Consider the following 27,666-nt stretch of genomic DNA (forward strand, 5'->3'; position numbering starts at 1 on the left):
CTGTAATCCCAGCACTTTGGGAGGCTGAGACGGGCGGATCACAAGGTCAGGAGATCGAGACCATCCTGGCTAACACGGTGAAACCCCGTCTCTACTAAAAAATACAAAAAGCTAGCTGGGCGAGGTGGCGGGCGCCTGTAGTCCCAGCTACTCGGGAGGCTGAGGCAGGAGAATGGCGTGAACCCGGGAGGCGGAGCTTGCAGTGAGCTGAGATCCGGCCACTGCACTCCAGCCCGGGTGACAGAGCGAGACTCCGTCTCAAACAAAAAAAAAAAAAAAAAAAAAAAGATACAAAAATTAGCTGGGTGTGGTGGTGCGCGCCTGTAGTCCCAGCTACTCGGGGGGTGAGGCAGGAGAATTGCTTGAACCTGGGAGGTTGATGTTGCAGTGAGCTGAGATTGTGCCACTGCACTCCAGCATGGCACCAGAGCGAGATACTGTCTAAAAAAAAAAACAAAACAAAAAAAAACAAAAACAAATGGCCAATAAACCCATGAAAAGATGCCCAAAATCATTAGTCATTAGGGGAATGCAAATCAAAACCACAGTGAGACACCACCTTACACCTACTAAATGGTGCCAAAAATGGAGAATAATAAGTGTCGGTGAGAATGTGGAGAAGTTGGAGCTGTCCTACATTGCTCTGGGGATGTAAATGGCGCAGCTGCTATGGAAGACAGTTTGGCACTTCCTTAAAAAGTTAAACATGGAGTTACCATATGACCCAAAAGAACTGAAAATAGGAGTTCAAAAAAACATGTACGTCTATGTGCCTAGCAGTCATATTCACAATATTCAAAAAGTAGAAACACCTCAGATGTCCATCAACTGATGAATGGATAGACCAATTCTAATATATGCATACAGTGGAGTATTATTCACCTATAAAGAGGAATGAAGCACTGATTCATGCTACAACGTGAATGAACCTGGAAAACATTATGCGAAGTGGAAGATGCCAGACACAAAAGGGCACATATTGTATAAGTTCATTTATATAAAATGTCCAGAAAAGGCAAATCCATAGAGACAGAAAGTAGAGTGGGTTAGCTAGATTCCAGGGTCAGGAGTGAGGGAGGAATAGCTAATAACCACTCAGTGCATACAGATTTTCTTTTGGGATGATGACAGTGTTCTGGAACTGGATAATGGTGGTTGTTTGCACATCATTTTAAATGTACTAAATGCCATTGAATTGCACACCTTAAAAAGGTTAAAATGGTGAATTTTACTACAATATTTAAAAAGTGAGATTTTGTAAAAAAATAGCAGTTCTGCCTTCTACCTAGGATGTAGAAAGCCAGAAAAGCCTTGCTTCTACTGAAACAAGAAAAAGTTGGAGAATCTGAAAAATCGTAACTTTCTTGAACCCATCAGAGAGATGAAATCATAGTGTAATCAACTAACCTGTAAAAGAAACAGGTGCCTACAAGGAGAAATAGGATGAAAGTACTGGCTCACTTGTGGTACAGCCTGGGAGGAAGATGGGGCCACTATACAACAGATAAGAATTCAGCTGAGATTTTTTTTTTTTTTTTTTTTTTGAGACGGAGTCTTGCTCTTGTTGCCCAGGCTGGAGTGCAATGACACAATCTTGGCTCACTGCAACCTCTGCCTCCCAGGTTCAAGCGATTCTCCTGCCTCAGCCTCCCAAGTAGCTGGGATTACAGGTGCCCACCACTACACCTGGCTAATTTTTGTATTTTTGGTAGAGATGAGTTTTCACCATGTTGGCCAGACTGGTCTTGAACTCCTGACATCAGGTGATCTGCCCACTTCGGCCTCCTAAAGTGTTGGGATTACAGGGGTGAGCCACTGCACCCGGCCTGAGATTTTTAATTATTTGCTAAAGGCTGAGAAGACAGCATAGGAACCTTGGGAGCCACAGACACAAGAGGAATTTGCACCCACTTGCAGATACTTTTTCATGACTACCAGGTGCTTATGAAAAGATTGGTTGTGACAGTGAGATATCATCTCACTCCAGTTAAAATGCCTTTTATCAAAAAGACATTTGACACAGCGGGCATGTGAAAAAAAAAAAAGGATGCTAGCAAGGATGCAGAGAAAGGGGAATGAATATTATACACCATTGGTGGGCATGTAAATGAGTACAGTTACAATAGAAAACAGTGTGGACATTCCTCAAAAAAAAAAAAAAAAAAAATACAAATAGAGCTACCATATGAGCCAGCAATTCCACTGCTGGGTATATATCCAAAAGAAAGGAAATCAGTATATCAAAGAAGTATCTGTGTTCCCATGTTTATTGCAGCACTATTTCCAATAGCCAAGGCCGGTCACAGTGGCTCGTGCCTGTAATCCCAGCACTCTGGGAGGCTGAGGCAGGAAGATAGCTTGAGCTCAGGAATTTGAGATCAGCCTGGGCAACATAGCAAGACCTTGTCTCTACTAAAAATAAAATTAGCTGGGCATGGTGGCACATGCTTGTAGTCCCGGCTACTCAGGAGGCTGCAGTGGAAGGACAGCTTTAGCCTGGGAGACAAAAGCTGTGGTGAGCTACGGTTTGTGCCACTGCACTCCAGAGTGAGATCCTGTCTCAAAAAACAAAACAAAACACCAAATAAACAAAAACACAATAGCCAAGATATAGAATTCATCGAAGTGACCATCAACAGATGAGTGGATAAAGAAAAAAAAAATGTGTGTGTGTGTGTGTGTATATATATATATATATATGCAAAGGAATATTATTATTCTGCTATAACAAAGCATAAAATCCTTTCTTTTGCAGCAACATGGATGCAGCTAGATCTTATTATGTGAAGTGAAATAAGCCAGGCACAGAAAGACAAATACCACATGTTCTCTACTAGTATGTGAGAGCTAAAAAAAAAAATGTATCTCATGGAGATAGAGAGTAGATTGGTGGTAACCAGAACCTGGGAAGGCTTGGGGAGGGTGACAGAGAGGTTGGTTAATGGATACAAAAATACAGTTAGATAAAAGGAGTGAGATCTAGTGTTTGATAGGAAAGTAGGGTGACTATACCTATAATTTATTGTATAGTTTGAAATAGCTAGGCTGGGCGTGGTGGCTCATGCCTGTAATCCCAGCACTTTGGGAGGCTGAGGCAGGTGAAACCTTATCTCTACTAAAAATACAAAAATTAGCAGGTGTGGTGGCAAGCACCTGTAATCCCAGCCACTTGAGACACAAGAATCGTTTGAACCCAGGAAGCAGAGGTTGCAGTGAGCTGAGATCACACCACTGCACTCCAGCCTGGGCGACAGAGTGAGACTGTCTCAAAAAGGAAAAATAGGCCGGGCGCGGTGGCTCATGCCTGTAATCCCAGCACTTTGGGAGGCCGAGGCAGGCGGATCACAAGGTCAGGAGATCGAGACCACGGTGAAACCCCGTCTCTACTAAAAATACAAAAAATTAGCCGGGCGTGGTGGCGGGCGCCTGTAGTCCCAGCTACTCAGGAGGCTGAGGCAGGAGAATGGCGTAAACCCAGGAGGCGGAGCTTGCAGTGAGCCGAGATCGCGCCACTGCACTCCAGCCTGGGCGACAGAGCGAGACTCCATCTCAAAAAAAACAAAAAAAAAAAAAAAAAAAAAGGAAAAATAAAAAAATAAAAGAGCTAGAAGAATTGGGATGTTTTAATATAAAGAGAAGATAAATGTAGGCCAGGTGCGGTGGCTCACACCTGTAATCCCAGCACGTTGGGAGGCCGAGGCAGGTGGATCACCTGAGGTTGGGAGTTCGAGACCAGCCTGACCAACATGGAGAAACCCTGTCTCTACTAAAAATACAAAAATTAGCCAGGTGTGGTGGCACATGCCTGTAATCCAGCTACTCAGGAGGCTGAGGCAGGAGAATCGCTCAAACCCAGGAGGTTGAGGTTGTGGTGAGCCGAGATTGCGCCATTGCACTCCAGCCTGGGCAACAAGAGTGAAACTCTGTCTCAAAAAAAAAGGAGAAAAGATAAATGTTTGAGGTGATAGATATCCCAGTTACTCTGACTTGATCATTGCACATTGTATGCACGTATCAAAATAACACGAGCCAGGCATGGTGGGCTTTCGCCTGTAACCTCAGCTACTTGGGAGGCTGATGTGGGAGTATTATTTGTGTCCAGGGATTTGAGACCAGCCTGGGCAACATAACAAAACCCCATCTTAAAAATATATATATATGCCGGGCGCGGTGGCTCACACCTGTAATCCCAGCACTTTGGGAGGCCGAGGCGGGCGGATCACAAGGTCAGGAGATCAAGACCATCCTGGCTAACATGGTGAAACCCCGTCTCTACTAAAAATACAAAAAAATTAGCCAGGTGTGGTGGCGGGCGCCTGCAGTCCCAGCTACCTGGGAGGCTGAGGCAGGAGAATGGCGTTAACCCGGGAGGTGGAGCTAGCAGTGAGCTGAGATCGGGCCACTGCACTCCAGCCTGGGTGACAGAGCGAGACTCCGTCTCAAAAAAAAAAACAAAAATCCCCCACATATATATGTATATAATCTAAAAATACGTATAACTAATATGTATCAATTTAAAAATTAATAAAATATGCTTTTGGTTAAAAAAAGGTTGGTCATGGGGCTAGAGTCTAAAAAAACCCTCCCTCCCTCCTTCATGGAGCAAGGGGGCAGCTGCCACTGCAGGAAAGGCATGAAGCCACATGTGGACCATTCTTGCTTATGGAGCAAAGCCTTGAGCCACTGTGGAAGGGAAGCAAATCCTGTTGACCCCTCCGTCCCTGCTGTAGGCAAAGGTGAAGACCCATTACACCTAGTGGCGATGGAAAGGAAAAGGAACACTACCTTGGCAGAGGGGCAGGAAACTATCTTGGACTCAGATTATAAGAGGTCGCCTGCCACTGAGGAAGGGACAGGATCACTGAGAAAACCCCACTTAAAAACTGGGGCTGCATGAGGACAACAGAGAAGCACTGCTCATCTCCCACCACCATAGGGGCAAGCACTGTTTAATTAGCAGCAGTGGACTGCTTCTGAGGCAGGAAACAGCATACAGAGGCTGACCCAGGCACAGGCACATGAGGAAAGCCTACAGCTGAGGGAGGGGAAGGAACATCGAGGAACAACTCTCCAACAACCAGCTGTCCCTAAACCTAATTCTAGAAGACTTGGAAAATGGTGGTGCACTGAAGGTAACCTTAACAAAAATCTCAATCCCAGCTCAGCTTCTGACCAAATTAACTCAACTGTCCCCACTAATGGCCTGGAAGAACAAACAGTGTGCCCATTTCTAAACAGATATTTTTACCTCTGTCTCTCCTGTCTTAACACATGTCTGGCATTCAGTAAGAAATTATGAGGCACCCACAAGAGCAAGAGAAAAACGAAGCCACTGTGAAGAGCAAAAGCAGTCAACAGAACCAAACTCAAATGTGACAAGGATGTCGAAACCAGCAGACAAGGAATTTAAAGTAACTATGATTCATATGTTAAAGGCTGTAATGAAAATGTTGATAACATGCACATACAGGTGAGGAAGACTCAACCAGCTACTGTTTATAGGAAACCCACTATAAATATAATGATATAAATGGATTTAAAAGTAAAAAGATGGATAAAGCTATACCATGGAAACACTAATCAAAAGGAAGTGTGGTTATATTAGTATCTGATAAAGTATACTTGAGAACAAGGAATATTTCCAGGTATAAAAATGATACCTAATGATAAAAAGGTCAATTCACCAAGAAGACATAATAATCCTAAATGTGTGTATACCCAATGACAGCTTTGAAATACATGAAGCAGGCCAGGCACTGTGGCTCATTGTAATCCCATGCATTTTGGGAGGCTGAGGCAGGAGGATCACTTGTGCCCAGAAGTTTGAGACAAGTCTGGGCAACATGGTGAGACTCTGACTCTACAAAAAAAAAAAAGTTTTTTTAATTAGCCAGGTGTGGTGGCATATGCCTGAAGTCCTAGCTACTTGGGAGGCTGAGGCAGGAGGATCACTTGAGTCTGGGAGTTGGAGGCTGCACTCCAGCTTGGGCAACTGGGTGACAGAATGAGACACTGTCCTCCCTCCTCTCCCCCTCAAAAAATACATGAAACAAAAACTGAAAGGAGAAATAAATCAACCTAGTTACAGTTGGAGGCTTTAATATTTCTTTTGCGTAATCAGTAAAAGTACTGTACAGAACATCAATAAGAAGATAGAAAACCTGGGCCGGGCGCGGTGGCTCATGACGTAATCCCAGCACTTTGGGAGGCCAGGGCGGGCAGATTACTTGAGGTCAGGAGTTCGAGACCAGCCTGGCCATCATGGTGAAACCCCTATCTCTTGGAGGCTTTAATATTTCTTTTGCAATAATCAGTAGAAGTAGTGTACAGAACATCAATAAGAATATGGAAAACCTGGGCCGGGCACGGTAGCTCACGACTGTAATCCTAGCACTTTGGGAGGCTAAGGTGGGCAGATTACTTTAGGTCAGGAGTTTGAGACCAGCCTGGCCAACATGGTGAAACCTCTGTCTCTATTAAAAATATAAAAATTAGCTGGGCATGGTGGCAAGTGCCTGTAACCCCAGCTACTTGGGAGGTTGAGGCAGGAGAATCACTCGAACCCGGGAGGCAGAGGTTGCAGTGAGCCAAGATTGTGCCACTGCACTCCAGCCTGGGTGTCAGGGCAAGACTCCGTCTCAAAAACAAACAAATAAAACAAAAAACAAAAACCACCTGGACAGCACTACCAACCAGCTCTTTCTAACTGACATTTAGAGAATACTCCAAATGTTTCAAGTGCATTTGAAACATTTACCAAGATAGGCCACATTCTGGCCATAAAACAAAACAAATTTTTTAGAATTGAATTTATGCAGCGTTGTTTATGGAATTAATCCAGACAGAGGTCAACAGAAAAATATCTGGAAAAATCCCCAAATATTTGGAAATTGAAAAACATATTTCTAAGTATCCTTTGGGTCAAAGAGGAATTCATAAAGGAAATTACAAAATATTTTGAATTGAGTAGAAAATGAAAACACAATAAAAATTTGTGAGATGTGACAAAAACAGTGCTTAGAAGGAAATTCATAGCATTAAGTACTCTTTATACATGAGAAGAGTTTTCAATGAATGAACTCAATAATTTAAGCTACCTTAAGAAACATGATAAAGAAAAGCAAACTAAATTCAAAGCAAGCAAAAAGAAGGGATAAATATGAGACTGGAAATAAAATACACTGAAACTAGAAAATAGGGAAAAAAATCAACCCAAAATTTGGTTATTTGGAAAGTTTAATAAAGTTGATAAATCTATAGACAAACTGACCAAGATAAAAAGAAGATAGAAGATACCAATATTAGAAGTGAAACAGGCAGGGCACAGTGGTTCACGCTTGTAATCCCAGCACTTGGGAGGCCGAGGTGGGTGGATCACTTGAGGTGAGGAGTTCGAGACCAGCCTGGCCAACATGTCGAAACCCCATCTCTACTAAAAATACAAACACCAGCCATGCATGGTGGCAGGTGCCTGTAATCTCAGCTACTCGGGAGGCTGAGGCAGGAGAATCACTTGAACCCAGGAAACGAGGAGGCAGAAGTTGCAGTGAGCCAAGATTACACCACCGTACTCTAGCCTGGGCAACAGAGTGAGACTGTCTCAAAAAAAAAAAAAAAAAAAAAAAAAAAAGAATTGAAAGAGGCAACATTACTATAGATGTTGTAAACATTAAAAGCACAATAAAGGAGTATTAGAAAAAACTTTTTATTCATAAATTTAACAATTTGACAAAATGGATAAATTCCTTAAAAGATACAAACTACCAAAACTTAAAAGAAAATAGATAACCTAGTTTTATAGTTATTAAAGAAATTTAATTTTTAGTTTAAAATCCTCCATTGAAGAAAACTCCAGGACCAGATGGGTGCACTTCAGGAATAAATAATACTAATTCTACGTAAATCCTTCTAGAAAGTAGAAGAGGATGGAACACTTCCCAGTACATTTTATTTTACCCTGACACCAAAACCAGTATCTCTAATGAACACAGATGCAAGGAAAAGAAAGAAAAGGCATAGAGATTGGAAAGGAAGGCACAAAACAGCCTCTGTTTATAGATAACATGATTGTCTATATAGAAAATCCCAAAGAAACTATAATAAAGTTACTGTGTCTAAGAAGTAACTTTAGCATGGCCTGTGTTGTAGATGACATGATTGTCTAAGAAGAAAATCCCAAAGAATCTATAATAAAGCTAATATATCTAAGAAGGGAGTTTAGCAAAGTCACAGGACACAAGGTCAACTAAAAAAAAAACTACTTGTATATACTAGCAATGAATATTTGGAAATGGAAAAAATTGTAAAAGAATCACTTATAGTAACACCAAAAATTCCCCCATGAGGGCTGGGTGTGGTGGCTCAAGCCTGTAATCCCAGCACTTTGGGAGGTCAAGGTGGGAGGATCACTTGAGGCCAGGTGTTCAAAACCAACCTGGCCAACATAGCAAGACCCCATCTCTTAGAAAAAGAAAAACCTGGGACGGGTTCCAAGATAGCCAAATAGGAACAGCTCCGGTCTGCAGCTCCCAGCGGGATCGACGCAGAAGACAAGTGATTTCTGCATTTCCAACTGAGGTACCTGGTTCATCTCATTGGACAGTGGGTGCAGTCCATGGAGGGCGAGCCAAAGCAGGGCGGGACATCACCTCACCCAGGAAGTGCAAGGCGTTGGGAGATTTCCCTTTCCTAGCCAAGGGAATCCCTGACAGACTGTACCTGGGAAAAATGGGACACTCCTCCCCGAGATACTGTGCATTTCCATTTCCTGGTCTTAGCAAACGCAGACCAAGAGATACTGTCCAGTGCCTGGCTTGGGGGGTCCCCCACACACGAAGGCTTGCTCACTGCTAGCACAGCAATCTGAGATCACACTGTGAGGCAACAACCTGGCAGTGGGAGGGGCGTCCGCCATTGCTGAGGCTTGAGTAGGTAAACAAAGCTGCCTGGAAGCTCAAACTAGGCGGAGCCCACCACAGCTCAGCCAGGCCTGCTGCCTCTGTAGACCCCACCATTGGGGGCAGGGCATAGCTGAACAAAAGACAGCAGAAACTTCTGCAGACTTAAACGTCCCTGTCTGACAGCTCCAAAGAGAGCAGTGGTTCTATCAGCACGGTGTTTGAGCTCTGAGAACGGACAGACTCCTCAAGTGGGTCCCTGACCCCCATGTAGCCTAACTGGGAGATACCTCCCAGTAGAGGACGACTTACACCTCATACAGGCAAGTGCCCCTCTGGGACAAAGCTTACAGAGGAAAGATCAGGCAGCAATATTTGCTGTTCTGCAATATTTGGTGTTCTGCAGCCTCCACTGGTGATACCCAGGCAAACAGGGTCTGGAGTGGACCTCCAGCAAACTCCAACAGACCTGCAGCTGAGGGACCTGACTGTTGGAAGGAAAACTAATGAACAGAAAGGAATAGCATCAACATCAACAAAAAGGACATCCACACCAAAACCCCATCTGTAGGTCACCAACATCAAAGACCAAAGGTAGATAAAACCACAAAGACGGGGAGAAACCAGAGCAGAAAAGCTGAAAATTCTAAAAACCAGAGCACCTCTTCTTCTCTAAAGGATCACAGCTCCTTGCCCGCAACAGAACAAAGTTGGACAGAGAATGACTTTGACGAGTTGACAGAAGTAGGCTTCAGAAGGTTGGTAATAACAAACTTCTCCGAGCTAAAGGAGGATGTTCAAACCCATCGCAAGGAAGCTAAAAACCTTAAAAGAAGATGAGATGAGTGGCTAACTAGAATAAACGGTGTAGGGAAGACCTTAAATGACCTGATGGAACTGAAAACCATGGCACAAGAACTTCGTGACACATGCACAAGCTTCAATAGCCAATGCGATCCAGTGGAAGAAAGGGTATCGGGGATTGAAGATCAAATTAATGAAATAAAGTGAGAAGAGAAGTTTAGACAAAGAAGAGTAAGAAGAAACAAACAAAGCCTCCAAGAAATATGGGACTATGTGAAAAGACCAAATCTTCGTTTGATTGGTGTACCTGAAAGTGACGGGGAGAATGGAACCAAGTTGGAAAACACTCTTCAGGATATTATCCAGGAGAATTTCCCCAACCTAGCAAGGCAGGCCAACATTCAAATTCAGGAAATACAGAGAACACCACAAAGATACTCTTCAAGAAGAGCAACCCAAGACACATAATTGTCAGATTCACCAAGGTGGAAATGGAGGAAAAAATGTTAAGGGCAGCCAGAGAGAAAGGTCAGGTTACCCACAACGGGAAACAGACTAACAGCAGATCTCTCGGCAGAAACTCTACAAGCCAGAAGAGAGTGGGAGCCAATATTCAACATTCTTAAAAAAATTTTCAACCCAGAATTTCATATCCAGCCAAACTAAGCTTCATAAGTGAAGGAGAAATAAAATCCTTTATGAACAAGCAAATGCTAAGAGATTTTGTCACCACCAGGACTGCCTTATAAGAGCTCCTGAGGGAAGCACTAAACATAGAAAAGAACAACCGGTACCAGCCACTGCAAAAACATGCCAAATTGTCAAGACCATTGATGCTATGAAGAAACTGCATCAATTAATGGGCAAAATAACCAGCTAACATCATGATGACAGGATCAGATTCACACATAACAATGTTAACCTTAAATGTAAATGGGCTAAATGCCCCAATTAAAAGTGATAGACTGGCAAATTGGATAGAGTCAAACCCATCAGTGTGCTGTACTTAGGAGACCCATCTCACGTGCAGAGACACACATAGGCTCAAAATAAAGGGATGGAACAAGATCTACCAAGGAAATGCAAAGAAAAAAAAAAAGGGGGGGGGGGGGGCGGCTGAAATCCTAGTCTCTGATAAAACAGACTTTAAACCAACAAAGATCAAAAGACACAAGGCCATTACATAATAGTAAAGGGATCAATTCAACAAGAAGAGCTAACTATCCTAAATATATATGCACCCAATACAGGAGCACCAATATTCACAAAGCAAGTCCTTAGAGACTTACAAAGAGACTTAGACTCCCATACAATAATAATGGGAGACTTTAACACCACACTGTCAACATTAGACAGATCAATGAGACAGAAGGTTAACAAGGATATCCAGGACTTGAACTCAGCTCTGCACCAAACAGACCTAATACACATCTACAGAACTCTCCACCCCAAATCAACAGAATATACATTCTTCTTAGCACCACATCACACTTATTCTAAAATTGACCACATAGTTGGAAGTAAAGCACTCCTCAGCAAATGTAAAAAACAGAAATCACAACAAACTGTCTCTCAGACCACAGTGCAATCAAATTACAACTCAGGATTAAGAAACTCACTCAAAAGCGCACAACTACATGGAAACTGAACACCCTGCTCCTCAATGACTACTGGGTACATAACGAAATGAAGGCAGAAATAAAGATATTCTTTGAAACCAATGAGAACAAAGACACAACTTACCAGAATATCTGAGACACATTTAAAGCAGTGTGTAGAGGGAAATTTATAGCACTAAATGCCCACAAGAGAAAGCAGGAAAGATATAAAATTGACACCTTAACATCACAATTAAAAGAACTAGAAAAGCAAGAGCAAAGAAATTCAAACGCTAACAGAAGGCAAGAAATAACTAAGGTCAGAGCAGAACTGAAGGAGATGGAGACACAAAAAAGACTTCAAAAAATCAATGAATCCAGGAGTTGGTTTTTTGAAAGGATCAACAAAACTGATAGATGGCTAGCAAGACTAATAAAGAAGAAAAGAGAGAGGCATCAAATCGATGCAATAAAAAATGATAAAGGGGATATCACCACCGATCCCACAGAAATACAAACTACCATCAGAGAATACTATAAACACCTCCACCAAATAAACTAGAAAATCTAGAAGAAATGGACAAATTCCTGGACACATACACCCTCCCAAGACTAAACCAGGAAGAAGTCGAATCTCTGAATAGGCCAATAACTGGCTCTGAAGTTGAAGCAATAATTAATAGCCTACCAACTAAAAGATGTCCAGGACCAGATGGATTTACAGCTGAATTCTACCAAAGGTACCAAGAGGAGCTGGTAGCATTCCTTCTGAAACTATTCCAATCAACAGAAAAGGAGGGACTCCTCCCTAACTCATTTTATGAAGCCAACATCATCCTGATACCAAAACCTGGCAGAGGCACAACAAAAAAAGAGAATTTTAGGCCAATATCCCGATGAACATCAATGCGAAAATCTTCAATAAAATACTGGCAAACTGAATAGAGCAGCACATCAAAAAGCTTATCCACCATGATCAAGTCGGCTTCATCCCCGGGATGCAAGGCTGGTTCAACATACTCAAATCAATAAATGTAATGCATCACATAAACAGAACCAAAGACGAAAACCACATGATTATCTCAATAGATGCAGAAAAGGCCTTCAACAGAATTCAACAGCCCTTCATGTTAAAATCTCTCAATAAACTAGGTATTGATGGAATGTATCTCAAAATAATAACTAGTTTTACAAACCCACAGCCAATATCATATTGAATGGGCAAAAACTGGAAGCATTTCCTTTGAAAACTGGCACAAGACAGGGATGCCCTCTCTCACCACTCCTTTTCAACAGTATTGGAAGTTCTGGCCAGGGCAATCAGGCAAGAGAAAGAAATAAAGGGTATTCAATTTGGAAAAGAAGAAGTCAAATTGTCTATGTTTGCAGATGACATGATAGTATATTTAGAAAACCCCATCATCTCAGCCCAGAATCTCCAGAATCTCCGCAAAGTCTCAGAATACAAAGTCAATGTGCAAAAATCACAAGCATTCCTATACACCAATAACAAACAGCCAAATCATGAGTGGACTCCCATTCACAATTGCTACAAAGAGAATAAAATACCTAGGAATCCAACTTACGAGGGATGTGAAGGACCTCTTCATGGGGAACTACAAACCCCACTGCTCAAGGAAATAAAAGAGGACACAAACAAATGGAAGAACATTCCATGCTCATGGATAGGAAAAATAAATATCATGAAAATGGCCACACTGCCCAAGGTAATTTATAGATTCAATGCCATTCCCATCAAGCTACCAATGTCTTTCTTAACAGAATTGGAAAAAACTACTTTAAAGTTCATATGAAACCAAAAAGAGCCTGCATTGCCAAGGCAATCCTAAGCAAAGGAACAAAGCTGCAGGCATCACGCTACCTGACTTCAAACTATACTACAAGGCTACAGTAACCAAAACAGCATGGTGGCCGGGCGCGGTGGCTCACGCCTGTAATCCCAGCACTTTGGGAGGCCGAGGCGGGCGGATCACAAGGTCAGGAGATCGAGACCACGGTGAAACCCCGTCTCTACTAAAAATACAAAAAATTAGCCGGGCGCGGTTGTGGGCGCCTGTAGTCCCAGCTACTCGGGAGGCTGAGGCAGGAGAATGGCGTGAACCCGGGAGGCGGAGCTTGCAGTGAGCCGAGATCGCGCCACTGCACTCCAGCCTGGGCGACAGAGCGAGACTCCGTCTCAAAAAAAAAAAAAAAAAAAAAAAAAAAAAAAAAAAAAAAAAAAAAAAAAAAACAGCATGGTACTGGTACTAAAATAGCTATATAGACCAATGAATCAGAACAGAGGCCTCAAATAACACCACACATCTACAACCATCTGATCTTTGACAAACCTGACAAAAACAAGAAATGGGGAAAGGATTCCCTATTTAATAAATGGTGCTTGGAAAACTGGCTAGTCATATGTAGAAAGCTGAAACTGGATCCCTTCCTTACACCTTATCCAAAAATTAATTCAAGATGCATTAAAGACTTAAATGTTAGACCTAAACCATAAAAACCCTAGAAGAAAACCTAGGCAATACTATTCAGGACATAGGCATGGGCAAGGACTTCATGACTAAAACCCCAAAAGCAATGGCAACAAAAGCCAAAATAGACAAATGAGATCTAATTAAACGAAAGAGCTTCTGCACAGCAAAAGAAACTACCATCAGAGTGAACAGGCAACCTGCAGAATGGGAGAAAATTTTTGCAATCTGCCCATCTGACAAAAGGCTAATACCCAGAATCTACAAAGAACTTAAACAAATTTACAAGAAAAAAGCAACCCCATCAGAGTGGGCAAAGGATATGAATAGACACTTCTCAAAAGAAGACATTTCTGCAGTCAACAAACATATGAAAAAAAGCTCATCATCCCTGGTCATCAGAGAAATGCAAATCAAAACCACAACGAGATACTATCTCACACCAGTTAGAATGGCGATCATTAAAAAGTCAGGAGACCACAGATGCTGGAGAGGATGTGGAGAAATAGGAATGCTTTTACACTGTTGGTGGAAGTGTAAATTAGTTCAACCATTGTGGAAGACAGTGTGGCGATTCCTCAAGGATCTAGACTAGAAATACCATTTGACCCAGCAATCCCATTACTGGATATATACCCAAAGGATTATAAATCATGCTACTATAAAGACACATGCACACACATGTTTATTGCAGCACTATTCACAATTGCAAAGACTTGGAACCAACCCAAATGTCCATCAGTGATAGACTGGATTAAGAAAATGTGGCACATATACACAATGGAATACTTCACAGCCATAAAAAAGGATGAGTTCATGTCCTTTGCAGGGACATGGATGAAACTGGAAACCATCATTATCAGCAAACTATCACAAGGACTGAAAACCAAACACTGCATGTCCTCACTCATAGGTGGGAATTTGAACAATGAGAATACTTGGACTCAGGGCAGGGAACATCACACACTGGGGCCTGTCATGGGGTGGGGAACTCAGGGAGGGATAGCATTAGGAGAAATACCTAATGTAAATGACGAGTTGATGGGTGCAGCAAACCAACATGGCACATGTATACCTGTGTAACAAACCTGCACGTTGTGCACATGCACCCTAGAACTTAAAGTATAATAAAAAAGAAAAAAGAAAAAAGACAAAGAAAAACCCTCATGAAAATCTTAGGTATAAACTTCATAAAATATGTGCAATGACTATACTGAGAACTATAAAACAAGGATGAAATAAAGATTTAAATAAACAGAGAGGTATACTATGTTTATGGATTGGAGTACTCAACATTGTTAAGATGGCCTGTTCTTCCCCAAATGATCTATAGCTTCAAAGCAGTTCCAATGAAAGTCCTACCAGGCTTTTGTAGATAAAAACAAGCCAATTCTAAAATTTATAGGAAAGAATAAGGGGACTAGAATTAACTGCCCTCCCAACCCAAATGGTGAAAAAAGATGAACAATGCAGTTGGTGGACCATACTGTCTGATATCAAAACTAACTGTAAAGTTAGGGTAATCAAGACAGTGTAGTATTGGTGAATTGGTAGATAAATAGATGAGTGGAACAGCATAGAGTTAAAAATAGACACACATTTACCAGTTGATTTTCTACAATAGTGCAAAGACAATTCAATGGTAAAGGGATAGGCTTTTCTTAAAGATCTATTTTTTTAAGCAAGTTTGACCTATACCTCATACCATATGCAAAAATCAACTCTAAATGGATAATAAATGTAAACTTATAAGCTATAACTATTAATCACCTGTTTTGTGGTACTTTTCAAAATCATGTATTAAATTTGTAGACACACACAAGGATATGTTTCTCAGCCATTTATCATCTAGTTTTTTTGTACATGTTTTTTATAGTAATGCCATAATACTGTAATAACTATCATTTTGTCATATGGCTTTATGTTGGGTGAGACAAGTTCTCCCTCATTACCCTTATTTTGCTTTTTTACTTGAAAAGTCTATGCAGTCCAACTCATTCTTCTTTATTAGTCATCTGAATCAACTTTTCACTAGTATCATCAATGATATATTTACCAAACGAGTCTTTGCCTATTAGACCCCTGTGTAGCATTTGACATCATGATTACTCTTTCTTTGAAATTCTTCCCAAATGTGTACATAACATTTGTATTAGTCAGCTTGGGCTGCCATTGCAAAATACCTTAAACTCTCTTAAACAACATAAATTAATTTTCTTACAGTTCTGGAGGCTAGAAGTACAAGATCAGGTTGCCAGCATGGCCAGGTTTTGGTGAGGGCTCCCTGCCTGGCTTGTAGAAGGCCACCTTCTCTCTGTGTCCTCACGTGGGGGAGAGAAAGCTTTGGTATCTCTTATAAGGACACTAGTTCTGTTGGATCAGGGCTCCACCCGTAGGACCTCATGTAATCTTAATTACCTCCTTAAAGGCCCTATCTCCAATACAGTCAAATAGCAGATAAGGGCTTCAACATATGAATTTGGTGGTGGGACACAATTCAGTCCATGGCAATATTATCTTCATATTTATTTTATTGTATTGTAACTGTTTTGCTATCTCACTCCACTAGACTTTTGAGCTCCTTAAGGGTGGGGATTATATCTAATTTATTTGTGTATCTCTAATACTTGATACATAATAATGCACCCAGTAAACATTTAAAATGAATAATGAGGCCGGGCGCGGTGGCTCAAGCCTGTAATCCCAGCACTTTGGGAGGCCGAGACGGGTGGATCACGAGGTCAGGAGATCAAGACCATCCTGGCTAACACGGTGAAACCCTATCTCTACTAAAAAATACAAAAAACTAGCCGGGTGAGGTGGCGGGCACCTGTAGTCCCAGCTACTCGGGAGGCTGAGGCAGGAGAATGGCGTGAACCCGGGAGGCGGAGCTTGCAGTGAGCCGAGATCCGGCCACTGCACTCCAGCCTGGGCGACAGAGCGAGACTCCGTCTCAAAAAAAATAAAAATAAAAAAAAATAAAATGAATAACGAGATGACATAATTCAGCTTGTCTTCCCGTCTTAGGTAATGGTATTACTATGTATCTGTCTTCCCAGGTTGTAAATCTCAGTCATTGTTTACTTTTCCCTTTTATACACCCTGTGTTCAACTATGTCCCTAGTACTAAGACTTTGACTTTCTAAAGGTCTTTCAAATCCATCCCTACTCCGGCTCCAGGGCTACATCTTTCCTATCATCATGTGTCAGATTGTTTTCATTGCCTCTTAACAGGATGTCTTAGTCAGTTGAGTGTTGCCATAAAGGAATACCTGAGGCTAGGTAACTTAGGAGGAAAAGAGGTTTGTTTGGCTCACAATTCTGCTGGCTGGAAGGTGGGCATCTGGTGAAAGCCTCAATCCTCTTCCACTCACGGCAGAAGGCAAATGGGAGTTGGCATGTGCTGAGATTACATGGAGAGAGGAAGCAAGAGAGTGGAGGGAGGTGGCAGGCTGTTTTTAACAAGCAGTTTTGTGGGAACTAATGGGTAAGTACTCATTCCTCCTCCCCAGGGAGGGCATTAATCTAGTCTTGAGGAATCTGCCTCCATGACCCAAACACTTGCCATTAGGCCCCACCTCCAACATTGGGGATCGACTTTCAACATGAGGTGTCGGGGGACAAACACCTAAACTACCGCACAGGATTTCTGGTTTCCAGTTTGGCCCATCCAATCCATACTTTGCCGCGAGATCAACTTTTCTAAAATGCCTGTCTAATCATATCACTACCTTTTAGTAACTTTCCATAGCTTAAGACTAATATCCTGAACTCTTACCCTGTCACAGTCTTTTGTGATCTGGCCTCTGCCTACTTAATTACCTCACAACTTCCCGATGTATTCATTATGCTCCAGCCTTAGTAATTCACCTACAGTTTTATAAATATATGATCCCATTTCATGCTTCTGCACCTGTCCTTCCCTCTTCTTGGAATACTCTTTTCAACTTCTGTATCTTATGATTTCTAAAAGGTGCTTTTAAAAAGGACTCTCCAACCATGGGCCCTTCCTGACCTGTTCCAGGAGAAATTAACCTGGTCATCTTCAGTCTTCCAATACAGCTTGTAGAAATCTGATTTTAGTGTATTGTAATTATTTGTAATTGTATTTATCATCCATACTAAATGATAAACTCTTGGAGGTTGGAGACCACATATAGTTGATTTTTATATTCTCAAATCGAACACACAGTAGGTACTCAATAAATGTTTGCTGAATGAATGAATTAAATATATAGCTTTAATGTTAAAAGTGAATATTTTATTTATTCAACAACCACTGTGTGCTGGGCACTGTGCTAGATGCTGGGGCAAAGGAGAATTATGGCATGTAGGTTACAATAATTGCCATTCTTTTTTTTTTGGAGACGGAGTTTCACTTTGTCACCAAGGCTTGAGTACAGTGGCTCGATCTCGGCTCACTGCAATCTCTGCCTCCCGGGTTCAAGCGATTCTCCTGCCTCAGCCTCCCAAGTAGCTGGAACTACAGGCGCACGCCACCACACCTGGCTAATTTTTTATATTTTAGTAGAGACGGGGTTTCACCGTGTTGCCCAGGCTGGTCTTGAACTCCTGAGCTCAGGCAGTCCGCCCACTTTGACCTCCCAAAGTGCTAGGATTACAGGCGTGAGCCACCGCGCCTGGCCAATTGGCATTCTTTGAAGAAAAACTCTGAAAACAGACTGAATGCCATTTCTGTACAGAGGTGAAGTTCCTTTGTCTTTTTCCCTTCTATTAATTCATCCTTCATACTCCTTATTTTAAACCCCCTCCCAGAACTACTGTTCTGTGGCTGCAAATCTGACTACCTAGAATAAGTTAAGAGGAAGATCAGTATAGGTGGAATAGCAGGAGATATTTTAGTAACAGTTTAGTTATTAGTTTTTGATAAAAGTTTCTGATTTGTCATTTCTCCTATGAAAGTCATAATTACAAGGACTCATACTTTTCCAAAAGTACCTTTTTAAAAGATAGAGACAGTCCAGGTGCAGTGGCCCATGCCCGTAATCCCAATAGTTTGGGAGGCCAAAGTGGGTGGATTACTTGAGGCAGGGAGTTCAAGACCAGCCTGGCCAACATGGCAAAACCTTGTCTCTACTAAAAATACAAAAATTAGCTGGGCGTGGTGGCACACACCTGTTATCCCAGCTACTCGGGAGGCTGAGGCACAAGAATGACTTAAACCCGGGAGGTGGAGGTTGCAGCGAGCTGAGATTGTGCCACTGCACTCTAGCCTGGGCGATAGAGCGAGACTGTCTTTTTTTTTTTTTTTTTGCTGGGGGGACGGAGTGTCGCTCTATCACCCAGGCTGGAGTGCAGTGTTGCCATCTCGGCTCACTGCAACCTCCACCTCCCGGGTTCAAGCAGTTCTCTGCCTCACCCTCCCAAGTAACTGGGATTACAGGTGTGCGCCACCACGCCCAGCTAACCTTTGTATTTTTAGTAGAGACGGGGTTTCACCATGTTGGCCAGGCTGTTCTTGAACTCCTGACCTCGTGATCCACCCGCGTCGGCCTCCCAAAGTGTTGGAAAATACAGGCGTGAGTCACTGCAACTGGCGATACCCTGTCTTTAAAAAAAAAAAAAAAAAAAAAAGTGTATCAAGAAACCTGTGTTAAAGACTATGGCATCAACACTATAAATCTTAAGTTGCTACGGTTCTGTACCTCTTAGACTGGGAGCATGAGCCCCCTGGGATCTGAGTTTCTAAGGTTGCTTTGCTTCTGTGGTTCTTGTTCCTATCGACTTTTCTTTCTATGAGTTACATGAGTATTCTCTACTACGAACCCCCAAAACCTAAATATTAGCAGAGTCTACAGCTTCTGCTGTGTGTCTGCCCTCCCTGGCTGAAATCTTGCCATGCTTCTCTGTCCTTTTTTGATCTTTAGCAATGACACCTGTTTTATCAGTTGCTGTTCCCCTACTATGAGTGAGGAATGATCAGTCCTCGTGATAGTGTCCATGTCTGAAGCAAGTCGTGCTCGTGGTCCTAGGCAATCATAGCATATGGACATGGTGTTTGGCAAGGGTGTGAGAGCTGTGGGCTGTGACCTCAGGCAGCTTTGTTCTCCCGGAACATTTTGAATAACTGCAGACGGGTGGTTTGGAGCAAATGAATGTTCTAACCAGAGTCTCTTTCTCATTGTAGAGTTGCCTCACTCACAGAGCTCTCCAACTGTCAGCAGCACCTGTACTAAAGTGCTCTATTTCACTGACCGGTCACTTACGCCCTTCATGGTCAATATACCAAAGAGGTGAGATTCTGGGATCATTATACTTCACTGTAAAGAAGGAAAGGAAGGCAGAACCTCATTAGTTACTGCCCATATGAGCAGCTGGAAGGTGTCTGAGAAGCAGTATAGTTAGATCTCACTATAGTGAGATGAGCCAGAGAGATAGAGATTCTAGTTTCAGCTTTGCCACTATTCAGTGGTATTATAAAAGACAAGTCATGATCTACTACTAGGTACAGGTACAACAATAGCACTTCCAATCCTGATAACTATGCAAATATTGCTCTGCATTTGGAAAAAAAAATTTTTTTTTTTTTAAGTGTTCAAAATAGCTCCTGCTGATACAATGGATTGCAGCCTGACACTCACTCCAGGACTATGACTAATTGATCTTTGTTACTATTCAATGACTGCAACTAATCCCTATTGAGAAATTATGTTGAAAACCTTCCAAAAAGTTAATGTGCTTCCTTTTAAGGGAAATAGTTTTGAAATAAAAATATTTAAACTCTGCAACCAACTATTGAGAGAGGTTATAGGATTTTCCTTACCTAGACAGTCTGCTTATTTGGTCTGGGTTAGATGCCAGCTTCCTAAAGATAGAGGGATAAAGATGGTGATACTTGATTTGATTCTACCATCCTAGAGAATTGGGATATTGTAGCAAAGAAGAAAATCAAGAGAACTTTGATATGTTTATGGTTATTCAACAAATTTGATCTCAGGGACTTTATGTCTTATTTCCGGAGAAAAGTGATTTGGCTCCTGAAGCAATAAGTCAATTTTAAATTCTCACATCACCCCATATTTAATACTGTTTTCATTCCCTAGTGATGACAGGTTCTCCAGCCTCTGCTGTTTTAGTCATCTGGGTTATCAGGGGCAGTGACCTAATCAGGGGCTATTTCTGCTTATTGACTTTGGCAGGGGGCTGGGTTTAAAGTTAACATCTTATCTTTCCAGCTATTGATCAACAGTCTATGTTAGTGCTGTCTCTTTGTGTTGCAGGTTGGAGGAGGTGACGCTAAAGGATTTTAAAGCAGCTATTGATCGGGAAGGGAATCACCGGTATCACTTCAAAGCACTGGATCCTGAGTTTGGCACTGTCAAAGAGGAGGTAAAGAATCTCTGGGGAGTCTGTATGGTATTGTTTCTTTCTGAACCCTGAAGCCTCCTGTTCAAGCACTGGTGTCCAGAAGTACATGAATTCCCTGACCAGGTCGGAGGAATTTGCCAGAGCTTCAGACCATGGTCTGATTACCCTAGACAAGTGGTCATAGAATAGGCCAAGATGTTGATAGGTTCTTTAGTTGTAGGACTTCATCATTTGACTAAGAACTTGGATATAATTTTTATTTTAAATTATTTTGTTAGGGAAAATAAAGAACCTAAGACAATAAATAATTTTCCATCTGTAGCCAAATCTTAGAAAACTTCTTGCTTCCTATGTAGAGCAAAATAAACAGGCATGGATATATGGAACTGTGTATTTCTCATGATGAAATCAAGGAACTTCTAGGGAGTTATGTATGCTTATGCCCAAGTCCTTGAGTAAGTATTTTCTTAGCCTACACGTCTCTTTCTAATCCATTTGTCAAAGACAGACTTTTTGGGGGGAATACAGTTCTGGGTTATATAGTATTACAAGTGGATTCACTGCAGTTACAGAATGAAAAAAGTTATTATAGAAAAAGTAAAATTTTATTTTGTAAACATTTCCTCAGTGAAATGTTTTAATAACCCTGTTTTATTAGTGGCTTAGGAAATGAGTTGAATGAATTAATGAAAATAACTGCCATCTGAGAAATATGTTGAGACTTTTTTCCCCACCCTTTCTTTATATTGCCTGGTACCTAAATTTTCTACTTTCTCTTTTTTTTTTTTTTTTTTTTGAGACGGAGTCTTGCTCTGTCACCCAGGCTGGAGTGCAGTGGCCGGATCTCAGCTCACTGCAAGCTCTGCCTCCCGGGTTTACGCCATTCTCCTGCCTCAGCCTCCCGAGTAGCTGGGACTACAGGCGCCCGCCACCGCGCCCGGCTAGTTTTTTGTATTTTTAGTAGAGACGGGGTTTCACCGTGTTAGCCAGGATGGTCTCGATCTCCTGACCTCGTGATCTGGCCGCCTCGGCCTCCCAAAGTGCTGGGATTACAGGCTTGAGCCACCGCGCCCGGCCTACTTTCTCATTTTTAAAATACTTACACTACTTCTTTTCTCTAAGAAGCCCAAAGTACTTTGTGATTGGTAATTTATTAATTCTTACAAATCTCTATGAGCAAAGTAGTATTAGGGATTTTTTAAAACCATTTCATAGGTCTGGATCTAAGAAAAAAATAAAATATCAGTTGCAGTTCTAGGGAAAAGACCAAAAGGACATAGACTCTTAACTCAAGGCTTTCTTCTATATGTTCAAGGTCTTATTTTTATTAGCAGCAATTGTTTAGTGAGATTCCCTGTTTTTCCTTGTGGCTTTTTTTTTTTTTCCTCTAGATTTTCCATGATGATGATGCCATCCCTGGATGGGAAGGGAAAATTGTAGCTTGGGTGGAAGAAGACCATGGAGAGAATTAATGCCAAGTATCAGATTGAGGGCTTATGGAACCTGGTCACTCCCTGGCTGCTTCACTCAGGAAAGGGAACTAAAACCAGAATACGCTAAGAAGTTTCTAGTTTGTATGCCAAAACAGAAGCTTCTCCAAGTATGATGGCCACAGGTCAGTCCTATTTCTGTGCCTGGCATATCTGGTACTTAAAATTCTGTCCAAATGTAGACCATGGGTTCATCTGGAGTTCCTTGTCCGTGGGAACACAGTGTACTATTCTACTCTGAGGACAACAAACCGAAGGCCTTAAACGATGGGGATGGATGATCCCGCCTCTATAGGGGCATGGCTGCTATTATCTGGAAACTAGGAATTGGATGCATCACTCCTGTGTGTTACAGTATTATTTTAATTGGCCTCAATGGTTGCAGCAATCAGAGTCCCAGCGTTTGTACTCACAGACAAGGCAAAGGTACCAGCTTTTCTGTTTCTTTGAACCTACTGCAAACCAAGAATAACTCATGAGGTGGTACCAAAGATGAAAGCCCAGTCTTCATTAATCTTTTGAACCGGACATGGATGGTGCTGAATTGTTGCTTGGATGGAAAAAGGGCTGCCCATATTGTGCTACACTATGCTAAAACTGTAATTTAGTAAGACCTTGGGCTGCCTCTTCTGTCTTAACTGGTTCTGCAGCTTGTCCTTTTGCCCACATAGGGCCTATTATGTACTGTTAGTTTTCTCTGGGGACTCTCTAACTTTAGAGCCATTTCTTTTTCTTCAAACTGATGAACTTTGTGTTTGAAAGGCCTAAGGAGTGAAAAGCTCCTTGAAAATCCAGGCGGGTATGGAAAGGTGCTGCTACCCATGTCTTTTTGACTTTCTTTGTTTCATGACTTTAACTCATGGCATCTCCTTTGTAGTAAAAGGAGACAGACCATTAATTTCAGCATTTCTTTGTGATTTATAAGTACTGAGCATGAAATACTTGTCTGTCCCTCCTCATTTCAAGGCCAGTTATTTTCTATTTATGTATTTAGTCTAGGCTGATCCTTTAGGGCACAATAGAAACCATGGGGCGTGGAGCATGAGTTGTGAATGGCAGGGATCATTCTGGGTAAAAAAAACCTAGAATCATTTCTCATGTGCAACATTGTCAAGTGAAGAAGCTAACAGTTCAACTGCAGAGATTATTTGATAACCTGGGTTTTCTCATTCATCCATCAAGCACCATCAACCAATCAGCCATTATTATTTATATTATGTATTACCAAAAGCAGTCTGTCTGCCTGTGACCTCCAGTGTACACTGCCAAACACAAGAGTAGGACACATCCCTTCTGGGTTCTTGACCTGTCTGTCTCCAATTCATCTCCCCTTTTCACTCCCTGGCTCACTCAACAAACTCCTCTTTAGAGCTCTGAGATGACATCTTGTTGTTTTATATAGATGTGTCTTTTAAAAATAGTTCATGTTTGGAGAATTCTTTTGTACTCATTTGCTTTTTGTCTGAGAACCATGTCTATTTTTATAACTGGAGTGTGAGTTCTGTATCTTCTCACATTCTGTATACTGTATCCATTTTCTAGAGAACCCAGTAGCTTTTATACAGTCTCTTCTTACCACCCCTTGTGGTTTCAGAACAAGCTTTATTTTATTACGAGTATACTAATGACAACTAATTCCTGTTCCAACTCTACCTGTTTTAGTTGTGAAGGTAGTTTTGTGTAATCCAGTTGATTGCTCCTCTGGCAGAATGAAGGAGCTCAAAAGACACTTGATGTCTTTCATGTAAGTTTACCTGGTCTTTTCCTATTGAAGAATTTTTCATCAGAAACGATTGGGAAAGTTTGGGAAAGTCAGCCAAAAGAAAGAATTCATTTTGAAAGCAAACAGAAGAAAATAGTATATTCTCTCAGTTTTTCCCCAAGAAGTCTGGAGAAAAAGTCCTCATGTCACCAGTTTCTCTGTTGCATGAATTTTAGTGTTTTGCTATAAGACAGCATGAGGGCTATCAGGCCAAAATTCATTATTGTATTTCCAATATAGTTTGTCTTGAATGTCTCTTAAACCAATTTTTACTTGTCAGTTTTCTCTCAGCAAACAGTCTTACTGTTACGTGGAATTTTAACTTTTCAGAGAAAATTTCCAAAGTCCTCTACCTTATTTGGCTTTTATCTCTGTCTTTTGGAAAAGGAGCTGCATGGCCTCAGTGCCTCCATAACAAGCTAAAGTTGAGTTCATGGGAGAACATTGACATCATTTTTTTCCCCTTTAGCTAGGTAATCTCATATACCACAGGTACATGACCAAGCATCTCTGCTAGAGGATGTACCTCTCATAACTCCTGTGTAAAATGAGGATCCTGTTGGTGATTTTCATTCCAGTTTCCAAAGCGAGAGGAGCCTTCTGAGCAGAAGTATGCAAGACTGATTCTGTCTGGAATTTCCTATTTGGCTGCATTCTAGGAGGCCTCCTGACTTACTCATAGTATTGTGCCCTGGTGGCACTGATGGGGTAGCTTGTCTTGCTACTTGCTAAAGTTCTATTTCTTTGAGAAAACTGAGGAACCAGAATGCTTAAGAGTTCATAAAATAATCTCTAAACCATGTTAGGTTAAAACAAAATGACCATCTCACAAAAACAAGTTTAGTTGAATGCTCAATTCCTTAAAAAATCTTCATTTAAGGCTGAGTGTGGTGGCTCATGCCTGTAATCCCAGCACTTTGGGAGGCCGATGCAGGAAGACTGCTTGAGCCCAGGAGTTCAAGACCAACCTGGGCAACATAGCAAGACTCCATCTCTACCAAGAAATTTTATTACAAAAGTAGCTGGGGATGGTGGCACATACCTGTAGTCGCAGCTACTCAGGAGGTTGAGGTGGGAAGATTGCTTGAGCACAGGAGTTTGAGTTTGCAGTGAGCTAATCATGCCACTGCACTCTAGCCTAGGCTACAGAGCAGGACCCCATCTCCAAAAAAAAAAAAAAAAAAAAAAAAAAAAAAAAAGTCATTTAAAAACTGAAGAATGTTCTCTTCTTGCTCAGTTCCCTAAATTAGCTGGGGAGATTGGGACACTTTACAATTTTTATATTTTTAAATTTGAAGAATTTGTTTTAAACTTACTTGGTTATGGCAATTCTACTTAACAACTTTTCAGCTCTTTTTGACCAGGATGGTTGCAAATTAGGGAAAATATCTTTATACTCTATATCCAATCCAAGAGGACTGTAATTACTTAAAAGCATTTAGGTCATAATTAAAATTATTTTCACTGTTTCCATAAAATAAGCATTATGATTGCACACTCATTCTGTCTGAATTTACGTAAGAGGTATAGCTTGCTTAAAATACATATATATGTAAAGTTATATTTTCTTAGAAACATGGATGTTTGCAGCCATTGCTTTCAAAGAGATTATTACTGTGTATTCTCCCTGTTTTACAATATGTTTTCATGAAGACTTTGTTACACCAGAGGCTTCTGATTATGAAAGTGATAACCAGTTTTAACTGCCAGTATGTACCAGATTTGTGAACTAATTTAAAAAACCACGAACTATGAATAAAATGGAGTTTGCAAACTAAATATCATTAATGATTTTCACTTGTGTTTATTGATGAGATTAATCAATAAAGCCATTTACATTTAGTGAAAACAAATTTCCTCAAGTGATCTCCCTGGCAGCATGTTTACTCACTATGTAGAGTGGAGATAAGGATTACTTTATTGCTACAGATATTTTACAATTAGTATTTCTGTGTAAGTACATAGGCTATTTCAAGGACAATTTATTTAGCAATTATTTTGAAATTATATGTAAACATGCAAACAAATAAGAACCCAAGAGTATAAACTCTATGACAAAAGTCATGTATGCAAACATTAAGAACTCTTTCAGAAATGTGTATTTAAAATGACCAGAATTCCCAAATCATTTGAAAGCTGCCTGTTAAATGCCTCTTATCACTTCAACTTAAATGTTTGCTATATTAAATTCTTTATCCCTGAGTGCCTTCGACTTCCAATTATGTATTTTCAACTATTAATTTGCTATCCCATTATGCTAAAATTAAATATGTTCATAACTCAAAATCTTTCACTACCAACTAATTTCTCTTTCTCAGTATCAGTGATACCACCATTCTAAGTCTCTCTACTTCAAACCTTTGAGTCTTGAGTCTCCTTTTCCATAATTTCCTTTATCCAATCTGTTTAGTAGAATTCAAGCTTGTTCTCTCAGGACTGATGTGACAAACCTAAACATTCCTAGCCCACCTGTGGTGTAAGCTTGCCATCTCTGGACTGTTTGAGCTATACATTCCTATAATTTAGCTACACTTAAGTCAAAACTATATTCAGGGCACAAACTCACTATTCTGTGAAAAATGCAAAACAGGGTTTAAGCAAGCATACCTAAGTGCACAGCAGATCCTGCAGATCACCTCATACTTTATACCAAAGGCTAATTTAGATCCAGTTATTGTCAGGCCTCTGAGCCCAAGCTAAGCCATCATATCCCCAGCGACCTGCACATATACATCCAGATGGCCTGAAGCAACTGAAGATCCACAGAAGTGAAAATAGCTTAACTGATGACATTCCACCATTGTGATTTGTTTCTGCCCCACCCTAACTGATCGATGTACTTTGTAATCTCCCCCACCCTTAAGAAGTTTCTTTGTAATTCTCCCCACCCTTGAGAATGCACTTGGTGAGCTTCACCCCCTGCCCCCAAACATTGCTCTTAACTCCACTGCCTATCCCAAAACCTGTAAGAACTCATGATAATCCCATCACCCTTGCTGACTCCTTTTTTGGACTCAGCCCACCTGCACCCAGGTGAAGTAGACAGCCTTGTTGCTCACACAAAGCCTGTTTGGTGATCTCTTCACATGGACGCGTGAACAGTTATTAAGTTCAAATGCAGCAAAAGCAGCAAGATATTTTAGCCAACTCAAAAACATTTTTATAATAATTTGTAAGTCCTGGACGGGCTTGTGGCTCACCCCTGTAATCTCAGCACTTTGGGAGGCTGAGGTGGGCGGATCACCTGAAGTCGGAGTTTGAGACCAGCCTTACTAACATGGTGAAACCCCCTATCTA

The 27,666-nt window shown here is 41.3% G+C and overlaps 1 protein-coding gene across 4 annotated transcripts in view; it reads left to right on the forward strand.

The window, feature by feature from the left end:
- DIXDC1 (DIX domain containing 1) overlaps positions 1–26,153 on the forward strand; it is a 101,423-nt gene extending 75,270 nt beyond the window's left edge. For all 4 annotated transcript variants that reach the window (XM_050757698.1, XM_050757697.1, XM_050757696.1 and 1 more), the window contains 3 exons: positions 19,937–20,042; positions 21,030–21,138; positions 22,509–26,153. In XM_050757698.1, the coding sequence (XP_050613655.1) occupies positions 19,937–20,042; positions 21,030–21,138; positions 22,509–22,589 (296 nt within the window). In that variant the 3' untranslated portion in view covers positions 22,590–26,153. The remainder of the gene's footprint in view (positions 1–19,936; positions 20,043–21,029; positions 21,139–22,508) is intronic.
- The last annotated feature ends 1,513 nt before the right edge of the window (positions 26,154–27,666 follow it).

The sequence above is a fragment of the Macaca thibetana genome, chromosome 14, assembly GCF_024542745.1.
Source record: "Macaca thibetana thibetana isolate TM-01 chromosome 14, ASM2454274v1, whole genome shotgun sequence".
NCBI lineage: Eukaryota > Metazoa > Chordata > Mammalia > Primates > Cercopithecidae > Macaca > Macaca thibetana.